Source organism: Salvelinus namaycush, chromosome 22 (genome assembly GCF_016432855.1).
Source record: "Salvelinus namaycush isolate Seneca chromosome 22, SaNama_1.0, whole genome shotgun sequence".
Taxonomy (NCBI): Eukaryota; Metazoa; Chordata; class Actinopteri; order Salmoniformes; family Salmonidae; genus Salvelinus; species Salvelinus namaycush.
Window position 1 is genome coordinate 3,728,131 of NC_052328.1, and position 21,698 is coordinate 3,749,828.

General features: G+C 42.4%; 1 protein-coding gene across 1 annotated transcript in view; it reads right to left on the reverse strand.

Annotated features, from left to right (window-relative positions):
* The window catches only part of LOC120017357 (cadherin-23-like), a 659,988-nt gene that overhangs the window by 204,219 nt on the left and 434,071 nt on the right, over nucleotides 1-21,698 (reverse strand). Inside the window, exons 13-16 of the mRNA XM_038960107.1 lie at nucleotides 13,432-13,496; nucleotides 13,036-13,273; nucleotides 3,418-3,523; nucleotides 2,935-3,062 (exon numbers count right to left, since the gene is read on the reverse strand). Of these exons, the coding sequence (XP_038816035.1) occupies nucleotides 2,935-3,062; nucleotides 3,418-3,523; nucleotides 13,036-13,273; nucleotides 13,432-13,496 (537 nt within the window). The remainder of the gene's footprint in view (nucleotides 1-2,934; nucleotides 3,063-3,417; nucleotides 3,524-13,035; nucleotides 13,274-13,431; nucleotides 13,497-21,698) is intronic.

Consider the following 21,698-nt stretch of genomic DNA (forward strand, 5'->3'; position numbering starts at 1 on the left):
CGGCTGCACAGTAATGTCTCTTATCGATGGCGGTTATGAGGTCGTTTAGGACCTTGAGCGTGGCTGAGGTGCACCCATGACCAGCTCTGAAACCAGATTGCATAGCGGAGAAGGTACGGTGGGAATCGAAATGGTCGGTAATCTGTTTGTTAACTTGGCTTTCGAAGACCTTAGAAAGACAGGGTAGGATAGATATAGGTCTGTAGCAGTTTGGGTCTAGAGTGTCACCCCCTTTGAAGAGGGGGATGACTGCGGCAGCTTTCCAATCTTTGGGAATCTCAGACGATGCTAAAGAGAGGTTGAACAGGCTATTAATAGGGGTTGCAACAATTTCGGCAGACAATTTTAGAAAGAGAGGGTCCAGATGATTTGTAGGGGTCCAGATTTTGCAGCTCTTTCAGAACATCAGCTATCTGGATTTGGGTGAAGGGGAAATGGTGGGGGCTTTGGCGGGTTGCTGTGGAGGGTGCCCGGGAATTTGACCGGGGTTGGGGTAGCCAGATGGAAAGCATGGCCAGCCGTAGTGTCACGCCCTAGCCATAGAGAGGCTTGTATTCTCTATTTTGGTTAGGCCAGGGTGTGACTAGGGTGGGCATTCTAGTTTCTTTATTTCTATGTTTTCTGTTTCTATGTTTTGGCCGGGTATGGTTCTCAATCAGGGACAGCTGTCTATCGTTGTCTCTGATTGGGAATCATACTTAGGCAGCCTGTTTTTCCACCTTAGTTGTGGATAGTTGTCTGTGTTAGTGGCCTGTATAGCCCTAGTCAGCTTCACGTTCGTTTTTGTTGTTTCTTGTTTTTGTTGGCGACATTCATAATAAAACAAAATGTACGCTCACAACGCTGCACCTTGGTCCGGTCATTTCCACCCTGACAACGATCATGACACGTAGAGAAATGCTTATTGAAATTCTCACTTATAGTGGATTTATCGGTGGTGACAGTGTTTCCTAGCCTCAGAGCAGTGGGCAGCTGGGAGGAGGTGCTCTTATTCTCCATGGACTTTACAGTGTCCCAGAACTTTTTTGAGTTAGTTCTACATTATGCAAATTTCTGTTTGAAAAATCTAGCCTTAGCTTTCCTAACTGCCTGTGTATTTTGTTCCTAACTTCCCTGAAAAGTTGCATATCACGGGGGATATTCGATGCTAATGCAGAATGCCACAGGATGTTTTTGTGCTGGCCAAGGGCAGACAGGTCTGGAGTGAACCAAGGACTATATCTATTCCTAGTTCTACATTTTTTGAATGGGGCATGCTTATTTAAGATGGTGTGGAAGGCACTTTTAAAGAATAGCCAGGCATCATCTACTGACTGGTTGAGGTCAATGTCATTCCAGGATATCCTGGCCAGGTCGATTAGAAAGGCCTGCTCGCAGAAGTGTTTTAGGGAGCGTTTGACAGTGATGAGGGGTGGTCGTTTGGTCGCAGACCCATTGCGGATGCAGGCAATGAGGCAGTGATCACTGAGATCTTGTTTGAAAACAGCAGAGGTGTATTTGGAGGGCGAGTTAGTTAGGATGACATCAATGAGGGTGCCCGTGTTTACAGATTTGGAGTTGTACCTGTTAGGTTCATTGATAATTTGTGTGAGATTGAAGGCATCAAGCTTGGATTGTAGGATGGCCGGGGTGTTAAGCATGTCCCAGTTTAGGTCACCTAGTAGCACGAGCTCAGAAGATAGATGCGGGGCAATCAATTCACATATGGTATCGAGGGCACATCTGGGGGCAGAGGGAGGTCTATAGCAAGCAGCAACAGTGAGAGACTTGTTTCTGGAAAGGTGGATTTTTAGAAGTAGAAGCTCGAATTGTTTGGGTACAGACTTGGATAGTAATACAGAACTCTGCAGGCTATCTTTGCAGTAGATTGCAACACCGCCCCCTTGATAAGCATATTCTTGATACCATTTGAAAGGAAACACTTTGAAGTTTGTGGAAATGTGAAATTTATGTAGGAGAATATAACACATTAGATCTGGTAAAAGATAATATAAACCAAAAAACATGTGTTTATTTGTTTTTAAAATGCAAGATGAAGGCCATACTTTCAGATATGAGTCTAGGTCTAATTTAGATCTTTGCCACCAGATGGCAGCATTGTGCGGGCAAAGTTTCAGACTCATCCAGTGAAGAATTACATTACTGCACAACATTTTGTATCAAGTCTGCCAGGAGTTTGCCCATGTGCTGAATTGTCCAATTGATACATTTTCAAGTACATAACTATAGAGAACATACAAAAATGGTATGGTAAATAATGTAAGTTTACACGCTCCCAGGGATATCATACATGATGGATCATTAGCTTAACCACTAACTTTCACACATGACCAGGTGGGGTGGGTGTGTAGCCAGAGACAGCAGTTGGGTCAAACTGTAGACCCAAGTTCCTACATTTGAACATAAAAATAGATTTTATCAAACAAAACTATGCCACATTTTATCTCTGGGACCCTCAGGTTGATAAATCAGAGCAAGATTACTGAATGTAAGTACATTATTTACCTTCAGAGGTGAATATATCAAACCAGATGCCGTGATAAGTTTTTTTGTAGTTGTGCACTCTCCTCAAACAATAGCATGGTATTTTTTTTCACTGCAATAGCTACTGTTGATTGGACACTGCAGTTAGATTAACAAGAATTTAAGCTTTCTGCCCATATAAGACATGTCTATGTACCGGAAAGTTGGCTGTTGTGTACAATGTCATTCTAGTCACATTAGCGCACGTTAGCAACAACCGTCACGGTTTAGGGACACCCATCCCATAGAGGTTAAAATTGAGAAACTATTTATATCTAAAGTTTCCATTTTTAAATTGTAAATTCAAGTCACTTCCTGAATCGACTGACTTCCATTCCAATTGAACCCAATCCTGGTACGTGAGTTTTGGATGAAACTATTAGAAAGCATAAAGGGGGGTGATGTACTGACAAACAGCTCCACGGTGACAGCGACACTGCTGTTGAGAGCTGGGTTCCCCCCGTCTTTGGCCATCACAGTCAGGTAGATCAGTCCTTCAGGGACCATCTCGTAGTCCAGTGGGCTGTTCACACTGATCACTGAGGAGAGGAGAGGGGAGGAGAGACGAGGGAGGGAGAGCGTGGCGAGAGAGCGTTGAGAGAGCAGAGGGCTGAGGACGTGTGTGATGCTAAGGACTGTAGAGACAGCAGGGTTTACAGCAGGAGCATGACATAACACAGCAACTTTATATTCTAGTTAGGCCTACATACAAAATATGTACAGTACTTAGTGTAAAAATTGCTTGCCAAATATCAAAATGAATGTGTATTATGTTCAGACAACAAATTCCTTTGTATCATGTAAAGCCCTACTCAGAGGTTTTTGAGGTTACTCAAAACAAGCATCATTCCAATATGTGTGTGCATGTGTGTGTTTATCTGTGTGTATGCTGACCTGCGTAGCCCTCCACCATGATCATTCTGAAGTAACTACGGAATGCAGATGCCGATGTGATGGTGTAGGTCAGGAAGTTGTTAGGGGGCGAGTCTTCGTCTGTGGCCTGAGAAAGAAAGACGGTGATTACAAGTTAATACTTTTTATTTTATTGAATTACAATGTGTATAACTCAAGTGCAGTTGCGACATTGATGCTTTGGCAATATTTACTCAACGTATATCATGCCAATGAAGCAATTCGTACATGAATTTGACTGAGCGAGAAAAGGGGGGGGGGGGGGGGGGGGGGAAGGGAGAGAGAGTGACTGACTTAGTGAGTGAGTCAGAGATAATACGATTTCACGTGAATGAGACAGACAGTGTGTATGAGTATGGATGCCCAGATGCTACAGTAGACAGTGTTACAGTGTTACAGTGTTGGGACCTATGGATAATAACACACTGTCAGCCAGTCAGTGTGTTATTGGACAGATTAGAACCAAAGCCCAGTGTTAATATTGGGTGAACACAGCAAACAGACAGTAGTGTGTGTGTGTGTGTGTCTAATTCTAGGTTAATCGACACAACAATAACAGAACTACATGTGACAAGGATAGAACATTAATCATGAGAAGAGTGAGAGTCATTGGAGCTTCCTAGGGAATCAATATAGGTTGGACATGTCAAATGCTGACTTGGGAACAAATGCAAAAAAATGTATGACTATGTAGAGATTTTATTGGTAACTTCTCTCACTGAGAAAGTGCTACTCTTGTCTCTCTCAATTGAACCCTCTCTCCATATCTCCTTCTCTAACATGATCACCTTCGGCTCTCCTCTCTCGCTCTCTCTTTCTATCTCTCTCCCTCTCTTTCGCTCACTCTATCGCTCTTCAAAATACTTTATGATAAGGCATGCACTCTCCAACCAACTTTGGAGAGAGAAAGACAAACAGAGAGAGGGGAAAGAGGGAAGAAGAGGGGTAAAAGAAGAAAGGTAGAGGAAAGGAGAGGCGGAAGCGGGGAAGAAGTGACTGTGGAACGCATGAGATGTGGGAGGCAAAGAGAACGCGCTGTTGTAGAGAGAAAGAGACAGGGAGAGACAGTTCCCCCTTCCCCATCATTTCTCTCCCTCCTTTCCTTTCTCTTTTGGCTTCACACTACCCCTTACTCTCTCGCTCTCTCTCTGTCTCTCTCTTTTTCCAGGGTGCGTTCTCATAGCATGTGCAGAACAGCTGGCGGGCATATTCACGGGCATTTTAAACCTCTCCGTTGCCCAGTATATAATCTCCGCTTATGCTTATGTTTCTTTTTGTCAAGCAAAACATTTTGTGGAAGGTACTGCGCAGTGCACAGACCCCCTCGTGCAATTAGTTTCGTTGAGATACGTCAGCTTTACTTGTAGGCCTATTTGGCGGGACAAATGTGTAGCCACCTGTATAGCCTCTTGCCTCTTTCTGTTTGAGGCTTTTATTGGAGAATGTGAAAATGTTTGTGTCTGTTGCTTTTCATTAAATCATGCATAGCTCTTCTTTATAAGGCCTAAAATAAATGGGTTCATATGGGCAAAATATTATCTATAGGCTATAGCATACAGAATTTTTATCAGTTATGAAAAAAACCATTTAATACCGTAAAAAAAAAAATCTGGTAAAAGGCCAACATTTGGACCTTTCAGTTAAAGCAGACTCTTTGTCACATGACTATAGGAATGGAAACATTGTGATTTTAGAGACAAAAAGTGACAATAGCCTATGATTAAAGGCTATACTGGGCTCTCACAATTCAGTTCAAGTCACGATTATCAGCTTTGGTATTGTCTTCTGTGAGCAGGCTTTCTGAGTGAGGAGAAACACATGGGTAGGAAAAAGTCGGAAAATGAAAATGATTATGAAATTTGGACCACATATATCCAATGTTTATATAAAATATTTTAACTGTCGAATAAGTCAATTTAATATAGGACATCATAAAATCAATTTGGCCAATATCGTTTTATCGTTTTCTCATTATAATACGGAAAATGTAGGCCATTTCAAAAGAACAGAATTCCATATTTTGAGTTGACTCTATAGTCTATTATACTAAAGATCTAGCCAAGGTTCAACTTTAAGGAAAGGGCATCTTTTAAAACAATTTTGATACTCACCTCATGTCTTGATAATATGAATGAGAATGTAGTCCATTTTATTTTGAAATCAGTATTTCTCCCAATGATCTCTCCCATTGCTCCCATTTAAAAAAATATATATGCATAAGAGGTTCACAAGACTATAACATTGGATTGTTGTAAAATGCTGCCCTGCCCTGGCTGGACACTTACATTAAAATAATTTGCCCCTGTCATTGCTCCCATTGTTCCCTTTTCAAAAATATATATGCATGAGTGACTTGCTGGCATTCCACCGCCATGGCAAAAACCCCGCTACCTGCAAGCAACAGACGGATCTGATGTCACTGGTTGAAAAGTACACGAGTCAACGGCTGGAGTCTTACCTGAAGAGCGTCGTCTACACTTTCGAGTTGCAGTTGTGAATATTCCAAAATCCATCTGAGAAAAATGAGCACTGCCTATTTTGATACTGCTTCGTGACAATTATCAATTTCATCCCTTTCAATGACTCCAAAATCCTTATCAGGCCAGAAGCACATTCTTGGATGGTTTGTTCGTGAACTTGTTTTTATGGCACTGCATTGTTATATTTTGGGGTATTTTTGGGTTATTTGAAATACATGTTTTATAGTGATTGGGGTGTTAATGGATGGTGTAAAAACAAAAAATACATTGTAGGAACTAGATATAGGCCTAGATATAGTATAGTCTGTTTTTAGCCTTCAGCCTTTATATAACCACATAAACAAATGTATATACAATATTCTGCCCATATGAACACATGTATTTTAGGCCATAACTTAACCAATGTCTGTAGGCTATATATAAAATATTCTGCACATATGAACGAATGTGTAAACAATATTTGTAGCCATACTTGATTTAATGAAAAGTAGTAAACATACATATAGCTTCACATTCTATAATAACTGACTCATGAACACAATCACACAATAGTAAACATACACAGCATTGTTTTACATTATTTAATAAAAAACAAATAAACACAACCACGCAATAGCCCTTCACGACTTCCCCGGGATACTCAACGTACTGCAGCCTCATGCGGGTGAATGAGTAACAGAGGAAGGAGTTTGCTTCTGCTGCAGTATTAGCAGTTGTAATATTTGTGTTGTGGAAAATATCATCAGACAGGAGACAGGAGTACAGTTCAGTGTTGTTTAGAAAAAAATCTCGTGCCATACAGCCCCGGACCAATAGTGCGCATGTGCACTTTCTGTTAGGTGTCGTGTCGCAACATAACACTGCCGTAATACATTACTGCTTAGTAACAGCATAGTAACTAATATAGACAGATGTCGATCACCGATACTACAGCGGTAAAATATTGCGCGTTGCGGTGGTGCTTCAGGAATCCCAACATGTCTTAACCTGACCACAGTCAATCCTGTTCCCAAGATCTCTATGGCTACCTGCCACAATGACTACCGCCCTGATGCACACACATCTGTAGTCATGAAGTGTTTTGAAAGGCTGGTTATGGCACACACAAACACGCACACACACACAGTGGTGGAAAAAGTACCTAATTGTTATACTTGAGTAAAAGTAAAGATAACTTAATAGAAAACGACTCAAGTAAAAGTGAAAGTCACCCAGTAAAATACTACTTGAGTAAAAGTCTAAAAGTATTTGGTTTTAAATATACTTAAGTATCAAAAGTAAATGTCATTGCTAAAATATACTTAAAACTTCTTCGGGATTGGTGTCCCTTCTACAGGACGGTTGAGCTAACATAGGCTAATGCGATTAGCATGAGGTTGTAAGTAACGCGAACATTTCCCTGGACATAGACATATCTGATATTTGCAGAAAGCTGAAATTCTTGTTAATCTAACTGCACTGTCCAATTTACAGCACCTATTAGAGTGAAAGAATACCATGCATTTGTTTGAGGAGAGTGCACAGTTTTGAACATTTAAAGTTATTAATAAACAAATTAGGCACATTTGGGCTTGATACAACATTTTGATCAGAAATGCAATGGTTCATTGGATCAGTCTAAAACTTTGCACATACACTGATGCCATCTACTGGCCAAAATCTAAATTGCAGCTGGGCTGGAATAATACATTATACTTTCTCTTGCATTTCAAAATGAGGATGATACAAAAAAATACAAAAGAACGGTTGTTTTTTTCTTTGTATTATCTTTTACCAGATCTATTGTGTTATATTCTACTACATTGTTTTCACATTTCTATAAACTTCAAAGTGTTTCCTTTCAAATGGTGCCAAGAAAATGCAAATCCTTGCTTCACGTCCTGAGCTACAAGCAGTTAGATTTGGATATGTCATTTTAGGCGAAAATTGAAAAAAAGGGGTGGATCCTCAAGAGGTTTTTAAGTAAAAGGTATAAAGGTATAAATAATTTCAAATTCCTTATATTAAGCAAACCAGACGGCACCATTTTCTTGTTATTGTAATGTACGGAAAGCCAGTGGCACACTCCAACACTCAGACATAATTTACAAACGAAGCACGTGTGTTTAGTGAGTAAGCCAGATCAGAGGCAGAGGATGACCAGGGATGTTCTCTTGATAAGTGTGTGAATTGGACTATTTTGCTGTCCTGCTAAGCATTCAAAATGTAAAGAGTACTTTTGGGTGTCAGGGAAAATGTATGGAGTAAAAAGTATATAATTTAGGAATGTAGTGAAGTAAAAGTAAAGGTTGTAAAAAACATAAATAGTAAAGTACAGATACCCTGAAAAACAACTTAAGTAGTACTTGAAAGTATTTTCACTTAAGTACTTTACACCACTGCACACACTCACATACACACACACTTAATTTGATCACACACACATAACACACACATATTCATACTGACTCTATACACACACCCACTCAAATACAATCATCATATACGCTGCAGCTATATAGTTTATCACATATCCTGATCACTACTCACCGTACCCCTATTCATATCTACCCCTACCACTCCAGTATCCCTGCGCATTTTAAATATGGTATTGGCACTGACCCTGTAAATTACTGTAGCTTACTTACTTTCTCGTGTCCTTCATATTTCTATTTCTCCGGTATTTTTTTAGATTTTTGTTCTACTTGACTTTTTTTTATAGTACTAAACTGATTACTGCAATGTTGAGAAAGACCAACTCTCACTCTCATATTTCCTCCCTCCTTCTCTCCCCTCCTTACCTTCTTCTATTAGCTCCAGTGTTTTCAGAGACTTGGGAGTCCAGTCCTTGGCAAAACCAGAATAGCTGACACACTTTATGCTTGCTGGTTTCCCTTTTTCTCTTAGGCATCCTATTAATAACCAGTGTGTTTAAGGTTAGCTCTGTCTAATCAAAGACAGCAAGTCGAGCGTTCAGTTCCCGCTCACACACATACGCACACACACACACACACACACACGCACACACACACACACACACACACCCACACACGCAAGCACGCAAGCACGCACACACACGGCAAATAAAGCATGGCGAGCTGTGTAGAGCCAAGTCAGGATCACATGGCCAATAATTGGCTTTGGATGCATCCAAAATGGCACCCTATCCCCTATATAGTGCACTCCTTTTGACAAGGGTCAAATGGAGTACACTAAATAGGGAATATAGTGCTATTTGGGAAGCAAGCTTTCTCTCCAGGGGTGGTTAAGAGGAAACGCAGAGCCATTAGTTACTATTACACCCCCCGACCTCTGACCTAACTGGAAACCTGACTAATAGGGGGCTGTAGAGAGATGGAGGTATAGGAGTTCTAACAGGAAGACAGAGTGGATGGCAGAGAGGGTGAGGCAGACAGAGGTGTGTAACACACACAGTGACACACGTGTGTGTGTGAGAAGGCACATATGCATGCACAGCTATTGCTCGCCTGAGGTAGAGTATCTCATGATAAGCTGTAGACCACACTATCTACCTAGTGAGTTTTCATCTGTATTTTTCATAGCTGTTTACACACCACCACAGTCAGAGGCTGGCACTAAGACAGCATTGAATGAGCTGTATTCCACCATAAGCAAACAAGAAAACACTCACCCAGAGGCGGAGCTCCTATAGCAGGGAAACTTAAATCCGTTTTACCAAATTTCTATCAGCATGTTAAACGTGCATCCAGAAGAAAAAAAACTCTGGACCACCTATACTCCACACACAGATGCATACAAACTCTCCCTCGCCCTCCATTTGGCAAATCTGACCATAATTCTATCCTCCTGATTCCTGCTAACAAGCACAAATTAAAGCAGGATGCACCAGTGACAAGATCAATAAAAAAGTGGTCAGATAAAGCAGATGCTAAGCTACAGGACTGTTTTGATAGCACAGACTGGAATATGTTCCGGGATTCCTCCAATGGCATTGAGGAGTATAGCACATCAGTCATTGGCTTCATCAATAAGTGTATCGATGAAGTCATCCGTAAATACCCCAACCAGAAGCCATGCTTTATTGGCAGCATCCGCACTGAGTTTAAGGCTAGAGCTGCCTCTATCAAGGAGCGGGACTCTAACCCGGAAGCTGATAAGAAATCCCGCTATGCCCCCCGACGAACAATCAAACAGGCAAAGCATCAATACAGGACTAAGATGGAATCATACTACACCGGTTCTGACGCTCTTCGGATGTGGCAGGGCTTGCAAACCATTATAGACTACAAAGGGAAGCACAGCCAAGAGCTGCCCAGTGACACGAGCCTACCAGACAAGCTAAACTACTTCTATGCTCGGTTCGAGGCAAATAACACTGAAACATGCATGAGAGCACCAGCTGTTCCGGAAGACTGTGTGATCAAGGTCTCTGTAGCGGATGTGAGTAAGACCTTTAAACTGGTCAACATTCACAAAGCTGCAGGGCCAGACGGATTACCAGGACGTGTACTGCGAGCATGCGCTGACCAACTGTCAATTGTCTTTACTGACATTTTCAACCTCTCCCTGTCCGAGTCTGTAACACCAGCATATTTTAAGCAGACCACCATAATTCCTGTGCCCAAGAAAACTAAGGTAACCATCCTATATGACTACCGACCCGTAGCACTCATGTCTGTAGCCATGAAGTGCTTTGAAAGGCTGGTCACAGCTCACATCAACACCATTATCCCAGAAACCCTAGACCCAGTATAATTTGCATACTGCCCCAACAGATCCACAGATGATGCAATCTCTATTGCACTCCACACTGCCCTTTCCCACCTGGACAAAAGGAACACCTATGTGAGAATGCTATTCATTGACAAAAGCTTAGCGTTCAACACCATAGTGCCCTCAAAGCTAATCAATAAGCTAAGGACCCTGGGACTAAACACATCCCTCTGCAACTGGATGCTGGACTTCCTGACGTGCCGCCCCCAGGTGGTAAGGGTAGGTAACAACACATCTGCCACGCTGATCCTCAACACAGGGGCCCCTCAGGGGTGCGTGCTCAGTCTGATCCTGTACTCCCTGTTCACTCATGACTGAACGGACTACAACACCTTCATTGAATTTGCCGACGACACAGTGATAGGCCTGATCACCGACAACGAAAAGTCAACCTTTAGGGAGGTCAGAGACCTGGCCGTGTGGTGCCAGGACAACAACCTATTCCTCAATGTGATCAAGACAAAGGAGATGATTGTGGATGACAGGAAAAAGAGGACCGAGCATGCCCCCATTCTCATCAACGGGGCTGCAGTGGAGCAGGTTGAGAGCTTCAAGTTCCTTGGTGTCCACATCACCAACAAACTAACATAGTCCAAGCACGCCAAGAAAGTCGTGAAGAGGACACGACGAAACCTATTCCCCCTCAGGAGACTGAAAAGATTTGGCATGGGTTCTCAGATCCTCAAAAAGTTCTACAGCTGCACCATCGAGAGTATCCTGACTGGTTGCATCACTGCCTGTTATGGCAACTGCTATGGCAACGAACGGCCCAGTGCATCACTGGGGCCAAGCTTCCTGCCATCCAGGACCTCTATACCAGGTGGTGTCAGAGGATGGCCCTAAAAATTGTCAAAGACTCCAGCCACCCTAGTCATAGACTGTTCTCTCTGTTACCGCACGGCAAGCGGTACTGGAGCTTCAAGTCTAGGACCAAGAGTCTTCTAAACAGCTTCTACCCATATGTCATAAGACTCGTGAAGATCTAATCAAATGGCTACCCAGACTATTTGCATTGCCCCCCCCCCCCTCTTTACACCGCTGCTACTCTCTGTTGTTGTTATCTATGCATAGTCACTTCAATAACTCTACCTACATGTACATACTACCTCAATTAACCGGTGCCCCCGTACATTGACTCTGTACCGGTACCTCCCTGTATATAGTCTCGATATTGTTGTTTTACTGCTCCTCTTTAATTACTTGTTACTTTTATCTCTCATTCTTGTTCGTATTTTTTGAAATTGCATTGGTGGTTGGGGGCTCGTAAGTAAGCATTTCACTGTAAGGTCTACACCTGTTGTATTCGGCGCTGGTGACTAATACAATTTGATTTGAAGTGTGCACGCACACACATGCACACATGTAGGCAGCCACCCATGCACGCACACGCACACACACAAATACAAGCACACAGACAAACACACATGCACACAGACACAGACCACTTAAACTGTATAAGTAAAATTGAGGAGGGCAATTAGCATGGGTGAAAGATTACGAAAAAATTGACATCAAAGTCAACTTGATATGGAGCTCAGGAGGTATCCTTTGGTATCACAATTTAGACCTCCTCCCATCATGAAGTGCTTTGAAATGCTGGTTATGGCACACATCAACTCCATCATTCTAGACACCCTGGACCCATTCCAATTTGCATACCGCCCCAACAGATCCATAGACAACGTAATCTGAATTGCGCTCTACACTGCCCTCACCCACCTAGATAAGAAGATTACCTACGTGAGAATGATGTTCATTGTCTAGAGCTCAGCTTTCAACAACATAGTCCCCTCCAAGGTTGTCACCAAGCCTGGGACCCTGGGACAGAAAACTTCCCTCTGCAACTGGATCCTGGACTTCCTAATAGGCCCGACCCCAGGTGGTGAGGGTAGGCAACATCACCTCCGCCACGCTGACCCTCAACACAGGGGACCCACAGTGTGTGCTTAGTCCCTTCCTGTACTCCCTGTTCACCAATGACTGCATGGCCAGGCATGACTCCAACACCATCATCAAGTTTGCTGACGACACGACAGTGGTAGGCCTGATCACCGGCGATGATGAGACAGCCTAAAGGGAGGAGGTCAGTGACCTGGAAGTGTTGTGTCAGGACAACATCCTCTCCCTCAACGCCAGTAAGAACAATAAGATGATCATGGACTACAGGAAATGGGGGGGTGAGCACGCCCTCATCCACATCGACGGGGCTGCAATGGAGCGGGTCGACAGCTTTTAGTTCCTCGGTGTCCAAATCACTAAGGACTTAAAATAGTCCACACACAAGCATTGTCCTTCTTCCCTGGTGTGTGTGCGTATTTGTGTCTGTCTGTCTATCTATGTGTGTGTGTGTGTGTGTGTGTTTGTATGTGTGTGTGTTCTAACTTACCCTGACTCGGGCCACCTGCTGTGTGGCCTGTTCGTTCTCTCTCAGCGAACCCATGTAGAATTCCTTCTGAAAGAGTGGTGTGTTGTCGTTGACATCCAGCACGTTGACCCTCAGCCTGCCCGTGGTCTCTTCTCCACCCCCATCCCTGGCCAGCACGGTCAGGGTGAACCGACGCATCAGCTCGTAGTCCAGATTTCCCCTCAGACTCACCCAGCCCGTCTCAGCGTCCAACAAAAACCTGGGTGAGGGGCATGTGACAGGACAATAAGAAACTCCATCATTCAACAGATGAGACTTATTTCATTAGAATACTTTTTAATCATGCATATTGATTGAAAAAAGGTGGGGCAGTTTATTTATATGGTGTCTTAGTCAGTGTATTTAGGTGTTTCTTACTGGTCAGGCTCATCACTGAAGTAGTACCGCACGGTCCCAAATGTGCCAAAGTCACCGTCTATGGCCTGAGGAGAGGGGAGAAAATGTAATTATTTAATGTTTGTATGTGTGTATGTAGATTATAGCAAGAGGAAAGGGGCACGGCACCAGCAGTCTTTGGGTGACAGTGACACACACATGGACACATGATAGGCCGAGGAATGCATTTAAACATAACACCCCACGGGATATTCAATGGATGGCCTTCTGTCTACAGTACACCATTTAAAAACCCTAAATTGAATCCAAAATGGCACCCTATACCCTATATAGTGCACTACTTTTGGCCAGAGCCCTATTTGGCAAAGTGGAGAGCTATAAATGGAATAGGGTGCCATTTGACTGTGGTATTGTATTCCCTTAAAACAAGTTGAAGAACAATAAATATAGTGAAAATCACATTCTGGTGAAGCAGCTGTGAATGCAATAAAATACATAAAACATCAGAACAAAAACAGCATGGTTAGAATTGGTCATCCTTCCCTGACTGATATCTGTTTTCTTTAAAGCTACAGTCTCGAGGCTGTAAACGCTGCCAAAGGTGCTTCAACAAAGTACTGATTAAGGGTTTGAATACTTATTTAAATATGATATTTCATTATTATTTATTTTTTCTAAAAACCTGTTTTTGCTTTGAAATTATGGGGTATTGAGTGTAGATTGATGAGGGGAAAAAACGATTTAAGACATTTTAGAATAGGGCTGTAACGTAATAAAATGTGGAAAAAGTCAAGGGGTCTGAATACTTTCCGAATGCACTGTGGCTAAGGGATGGGGCTGTAAGAAATGTAACCTCTATCCAATTCAATGACAGCATTCTAGATGCAAGGACTGACAGTCCATGACATCCACATGATAGTTTTAAACAAATTTGGAAGCTATACACTGTTTCTTTACATGTAAACAATGGAGTAATAAAACCATATTCTTTTGGCAATAGAGTAAGAAACGTGTGCTTAGCTCATGAGGCATTAATAAGTTATATTCTTCAAGATTCAATGGGTATATATTTAAGGCCCAATGCAGCCGTTATTATATCAATATCAAATAATTTTGGGTAACAAATCAAATCAAATTTTATTGGTCACATACACATGGTTAGCATATGTTAATGCGAGTACAGCGAAATGCTTGTGCTTCTAGTTCTGATAGTGCAGTAATATCTAGCAAGTAATCTAACAATTCCCCAACAACTACCTAATACACACAAATCTAAAGGGGTGAATGAGAACATGTACATATAAGTATATGGATGAGCGATGGCCGAGCGGCATAGGCAAGGTGCAAAAGATAGAATAAAATACATGTGAAATGAGTAATGTACACATTGTTAAAGTGGAATTACTTAAAGTGCCATTGTTTAAAGTGACTAGTGATCCATTTACTAAAGTGGCCAGTGATTGGGTCTCAATGTAGGCAGCAGCCTCTCTGAGTTAATGATTGCTGTTTAGCAGTCTGATGGCTTTGAGATAGAAGCTGTTTTTTAGTCTCTCGGTCCCAGCTTTAAAGCACCTGTACTGAACTCCTTCTGGATGGTAACGGTGTGAACAGGCAGTGGCTCGGGTGGTTGTAGCCCTTGATGATTTTTTTGGCCTTCCTGTGACATCGGGTGCTGTAGGTGTCATGGAGGGCAGGTAGTTTGCCCCCAGTGATTCATTCTGCAGACTGCACGACCCTCTGGAGAGCTTTGCGGTTGAGTTGCCGTACCACTCTGTAATATAGCCTGACACGATGCTCTCAATTGTGCATCTGTTAAAGTTTGTCAGAGTTTTGGGTGAGAAGCCAATTTCTTCATCCTCCTGAGATTGAAGAGACTCTGGTGCACCTTCTTCACCACACTGTCTGTGTGGGTGGACCATTTCAGTTTGTCTTTGATGTGTATGCTGAGGAAAATATAACTTTCCACCTTCTCCACTGCTGTCCCTTCGATGTGGATAGTGGGGTGCTCCCTCTGCTGTTTTCTGAAGTCCACGATCATCTCCTTTAATTTGTTGACGTTGAGTGAGAGGTTGTTTTCCTGACACCACACTCTGAGTGCCCTCACCTCCTCCCTATAGGCTGTCTCATCGTTGTTGGTGATCAGGCCCAATACTGTTGTGTCGTCTGAAAACTTGATGATTGAGTTGGAGGCATGTGTGGCCACGCAGTCGTGGGTAAACAGGGAGTACAGGAGGGGGCTGAGCACGCACACTTGTGGGGCCCCAGGGTTGAGGGTCAGCGAAGTGGAGATGTTGTTTCCTACCTTCACCACCTGGGTGCGGCCCATCAGAAAGTCCAGGACCCAATTGCACAGGGCAGGGTTGAGACCCAGGGCCTCCAGCTTGATGATGAGCTTGGAGGGTACTATGGTGTTTAATGCTGAGCTGTAGTCAATGAACAGCATTCTTACATAGGTATTCCTCTTGTACAGATGGGATAGGGCTGTGTGCAGTGTGATGGCGATTGCATCGTCTGTGGACCTGTTGGGGCCGTATGCAAACTGAAGTGGGTCTAGCGTGGCCGGTAAGGTGGAGGTGATATGATCCTTGACTAGTCTCTCAAAGCACTTCATGAGGACAGAAGTGAGTGCAACCGGGCGGTAGTCATTTAGTTCAGTTATCTTTGCCTTCTTGGGGACAGGAACAATGGTAGCCAGGGGCGGCAGGTAGCCTAGTGGTTAGAGCGTTGGGCCAGTAACCGAAAGGTTGCTGGATTGAATCCTCAAAATGACAATGTATAAATCTGTCGTTCTGCCCCTGAACAAGGCAGTTAACCCACTGTTCCCCCGGTAGGCTGTCATTGTAAATAAGAATTTGTTCTTAACTTCTCTAGGGTAGGGGGCAGCATTTGAAATTTTGGATGAAATGAATGCCCAAATTAAACTGCCTGCTTCTCGGGCCCAGAAGATTTGATATGCATATAACTGGTAGATTTGGATAGAAAACACTCTGGATAGAAAACTGTTAAAATAGTGTCTGTGAGTATAACAGAACTGATTTGGCAGGCGAAAACCTGAGAAAAATCCATTCAGGAAGTAGTTTTTTGGCGGGTTTTGTAGTTTTCTATTCAATGCCATTACAGTATCCATTGACTTAGAACTCAAATTGCAGTTTCTATGCCTTCCACTAGATGTCAACAGTCTTGTATTCTGAAAAATGAGGAAGTAAGAGCAGTCTGAATGAGTGGACCCTAAAGTGTCACAGAGCTTTTTCATGTGCGAGACCGAGAGAGTGCCTTTCTTGTTTACCTTTTATATTGACGATGTTATTGTCCGGTTGAAATGTTATCGATTATTTAGGCTAAAAACAACCTGAGGGTTGAATATAAACATCGTTTGACATGTTTCTATGAACTTTACGGATACAATTTGGATTTTTTGTCTGCCTGTTTTGACTGTGTTTGAGCCTGTGGATTACTGAAGAAAACACGCAAACAAAACAGAGGTTTTTGGATATAAAGAGACTTTATCGAACAAAAGGAACATTTATTGAGTAAATGAATGTCTGCTGAGTGCAACCATATGAAGATCATCAAAGGTAAGGGATACATTTTATCTCTATTTCTGACGTGTGTAACTGTCTACTTGGCTGGTTACTGTTTGTAATGATTTGTCTGCTGGGCTATATTCTCAAATAATCGCAAGGTATGCTTTCGCCGTAAAGCATTTTTTAAATCTGACACCGTGGTTGGATTCACAAGAAGTTAATCTTTAAACCTATGTAAAATATGTTTTGTTTTCTAAATTTTTATAATAAGTATTTCTGTATTTGAATTTGGCGCCCAGCAGTTTCACTGGCTGTTGTAGAGGTGGGACGCTAACGTCTCACGTATCCAAGAGAGGTTAACTGACTTGCCTAGTTAAATAAAGGTTAAATAAAACAATTAAATGTAATATTCTTGAAGCATGTGGGGACAACAGACTGGGAAAGCGATTGAATGTGTCCGTAAACTGGTCTATGCATGCTCTAAAGACGCGGCTAGCGATGCCGTCTGGGCCAGCAGCCTTGCGAGGGTTAACACGTTTAAATGTTTCACTCACGTCGGCCATGGAGAAGGAGGGGAGGGGGGAACACGACGATGGCACTGTATTATCCTCAAAGTGGGCAAAGAAGGCGTTTAGTTTGTCTGGAAGCGTGACGTCGGTGTCCGTGACGTGGCTGGTTTTCTTTTTGTAGTTCATGACTATTTAACAGGATACACAATAAACATTACCAGCAGCGTATGTGATGAGTCAAAAGAGTTAGTGCAAAAAGGGTCAATGCAGATAGTCCAGGTAGCTATTGGTTAACTATTTAACTAACAATTTAGCAGTTCTATGCCTTGGTAGAAGCTGTTCAGGGTCCTGTTGGTTCCAGACTTTGTTTTCAGCAAACGTAATGATGATGTTGGATGTAATTACGTACGTGTCTGTCATTGTTACGTGTCCTGTCCTTGTAAGTTATTGATGATGTATGTTGTGATAAAACTATATCCCAAGTAAAGATTAATAAAGTAATACTCCGCTCTGTACTCTACCAAGTATAAACTCTGGGGTGTGAAGACCTACGCAATCAATACATCTTCCTTTTTTAATTTTACGCACACAGCTTGAGAGTGAAGTTCTCTCTCTCTCTCTCTCTCTCTCTCTCTCGCTCTTGTTGGAGTGCATGCTGGGAGTCGGATGCTGGGAGTGGGAGTTTCACTATTGGGTTTCTGTGTTTTCAGTGTGTGTATATATACAGTTGAAGTCCGAAGTTTACATACACCTTAGCCAAATACATTTAAACTCAGTTTTTCACAATTCCGGACATTTAATCCTAGTAAAAATTCCCTGGCTTAAGTCTGTTAGGATCACCACTTTATTTTAAGAATGTGAAGTGCCAGAATAATAGTAGAGAGAATGATTTATTTCAGCTTTTATTTCTTTCATCACATTCCCAGTGGGTCAGAAGTTTACATACACTCAGTGAGTATTTGGTAGCATTGCCTTTAAATTGTTTAACTTGGGTCAACCGTTTCAGGTAGCCTTCCACAAGCTTCCCACAATAAGTTGGGTTAATTTTGGCCCATTCCTCCTGACAGAGCTGGTGTAACTGAGTCAGGTTTGTAGGCCTCCTTGCACACACACGCTTTTTCAGTTCTGCCCACAAATTTTCTATGGAATTGAGGTCAGGGCTTTGTGATGGCCAGTCTTATACCTTGACTTTGTTGTCCTTAAGCCATTTTGCCACAACTTTGGAAATATGCTTGGGGTCATTGTCCATTTTGGAAGACCCAAAGCTATAACTTCCTGACTGATGTCTTGAGATGTTGCTTCAATATATCCACATCATTTTCCTCCCTCATGATGCTGTCTATTTTGTGAAGTGCACCAGTCCCTCTTGCAGCAATGCACCCCCACAACATGATGCTGCCTCCTCCGTGCTTCACGGTTGGGATGGTGTTCTTTGGCTTGCAAGCCTCCCCCTTTTTCCTCTAAACATAACGATGGTCATTATGGCCAATCAGTTCTATTTTTGTTTCATCAGACCAGAGGACATTTCTCCAAAAAGTACGATCTTTGTCCCCGTGTGCATTTGCAAACCGTAGTCTGGTTTTTTTATGGCGGTTTTGGAGCTGTGGCTTCTTCATTGCTGAGCGGCATCTCAGGTTAGGTCGATATAGGACTCGTTTTACTGTGGATATAGATAATTTGTACCTGTTTCCTCCAGCATCTTCACAAGTTCCTTTGCTGTTCTGGGATTGATTTGCACTTTTCGCACCAAAGGACATTCATCTCCAGGAGACAGAACGCTTCTCCTTCCTGAGCGGTATGACAGCTGCATTGTCCCATGGTGTTTATACTTGCGTACTATTGTTTGTACAGATGAACGTGGTACCTTTAGGCATTTGGAAATTGCTCCCAAAGATGAACCAGACTTGTGGAGGTCTACAATTTTTTTCTGAGGTCTTGGCTGATTTCTTATGGTTTTCCCATGATGTCAAGCAAAGAGGCACTGAGTTTGAAGGTAGGCCTTGAAATACATCCACAGGTAAACCTCCAATTGACTCAAAGTATGTCAATTAGCTTATCACAAGCTTCTAAAGCCATGACATACTTTTCTGGAATTTTCCAAGCTGTTTAAAGGCACAGTCAACTTAGTGTATGTAAACTTATGACCCACTGGAATTGTGATACAGTGAATTATAAGTGAAATAATCTGTATGTAAACAATTGCTGGAAAAATTACTTGTGTCATGCACAAAGTAGATGTCCTAACCAACTTGCCAAAACTATAGTTTGTTAACAAGACATTTGTGGAGTGTGGTTGAAAAATGAGTTTTAATGACTCCAACCTAAGTGTTTGTAAACTTCCGACTTCAACTGTAAATATATATTGATTAGTTTAGTTGTTCTTAGGTTATATTTGTCTCACTGTCACTAAGCATGTATAGGGGTGGTGTGATAGTTGAGGTTGTTTTTCTCGAGGGCGCAACCAGCGTGTAGGGCTGGTTGCAATGGCCACTTGCGGAGGGTTGGGGTTTGAAAAACTTAGTCGGCGGCATGAAATATAGATTCCATGCTGCGGCACGGTGTTTGGTGGAAGAATATAGCTTAGCATTTGGCGCTATCATTGGGTATGATAGCATAAAATCGGCCTCAAGGATAAATACCGCTGAAGTGATATTCTTAGATTACATTGAATACAATAGTTGAGAGTGGTGTTGTATTGTGGGATACACAGACATCAGTATTTCCTCTTATGAATCCGACGAAGAAAGTTGTACTTTCTAATGTGCCACCATTTGTTGGAGATGAAGTGTTGGAGCGAGAGTTCTCGTCATGGTTAACTTGTGTCTACAATAAAAATGTTATTTTTGGATGCAAATCTCCTTTGTTGAAACATGTCGTGTCTCATGGGAGACAAGTGCACATGATAATGAAGAAGGATATTGACTAACTGAATTTAGCGTCAGGTTTAAGATTGACAGATTTGATTATGTGTTCCACGCTTCTGCTGAATCAATGAAATGCTTTGGCTGCAGGAGAAAGTGGCATTCGGTATATTATTGTCCCGAGTACGAGCGCGCAGAGCCTGTTAGCACCTCTAGGGCTGGTGCAGGTAATGCACCACCACAAAGGGATGAACATGCTAAGGGTTCAGGGGAAGGGAGAAGGTGGGCAGCAGTGGTTGGAAAAGTAGGAAAGGAGAGCGGTGTGGCTACAGGGGCAATTGTGGTGGATGAGAGCAAAGAGGGAGGGGAAACAGCCAGACTGCAACTGGAGTCACTGAGTTGGTGCTGGAAAATTAAGTTGGAGTTCAAGAGGAGATTGAAACAATGGAAAATTAAGCAGCTGTTTTCAAAGTACCGAGGATTAAGAGGAAGAATATAAAGGGTGATGAAAGTTCCAATTCTAAGAGAAAGGTAGAGATTGATAACTCAGTTGAGGATTAACAGGTTGTAGAGATGGTTGAGTTGTCCTCTGAGGTGGAGAGCGAGTGAGTCATCTGACCGAGAGAAATGGGGTGGAAGGGAGGTATGGGATTGAGAAGGGTACGTCAATTTCTGTAATTGACAAAAGGGAAGAAATGTATGCAGGATTATAATGTAACAATTTTTTTTCCTGAAAGGGATTTGTTTGCTGATTCAACAAAGGTTCTGAGAGGTTTGACAAGCCCTGAAATCGCTAGACTCAAGAAGGTTGTCACGAGAGTGACAAGTGATTTCAATTCTAAAGAAAATGAGAGTTCAGTCGCAGCCTTAACTCTGTAAATAGTTGTGTTTTCTGTCTCTTCCCCTGTATTTTTTTTCCAGCTAGAGCAGTTTTAAGTTTTCTTTAAAAAAGCGCTGTGGTGTATGAATTAATGAAGGGAAAGGGAAGTGGCAAATGTTTTGTCCAAGAAACTCATAGTAATATTGGAAATTAAGTTATGTGGCAACAGGAGTGTGTGTGTGTGGGCAGGAGGGGCCCAGTGTTGTGTATTCATAAAAGCTCAAAAAGTGGGTGATGTGGCTATCCTGTTCTCAAAAGGGTTTTTGCCTTTGTCGTATGAGGTTAAGCAGGTAGTTGAGGGGAGGTTATTAAAAGTTAGAACGAGGTATGAAAACAAAACTGTGCGTTTAATAAATGTATATGCCCCAGTGGTGGCAGTAGAGAGGGTATGTTTTTAATAGACTGTATCAAATACCATTGAGAAATGTAACACTGAGGATGATTTATTTCTTGCTGGGAATTTTACCTGCACAGTCAGTGATTTAGATTGAACCTCACATAGCCTCAAATACTT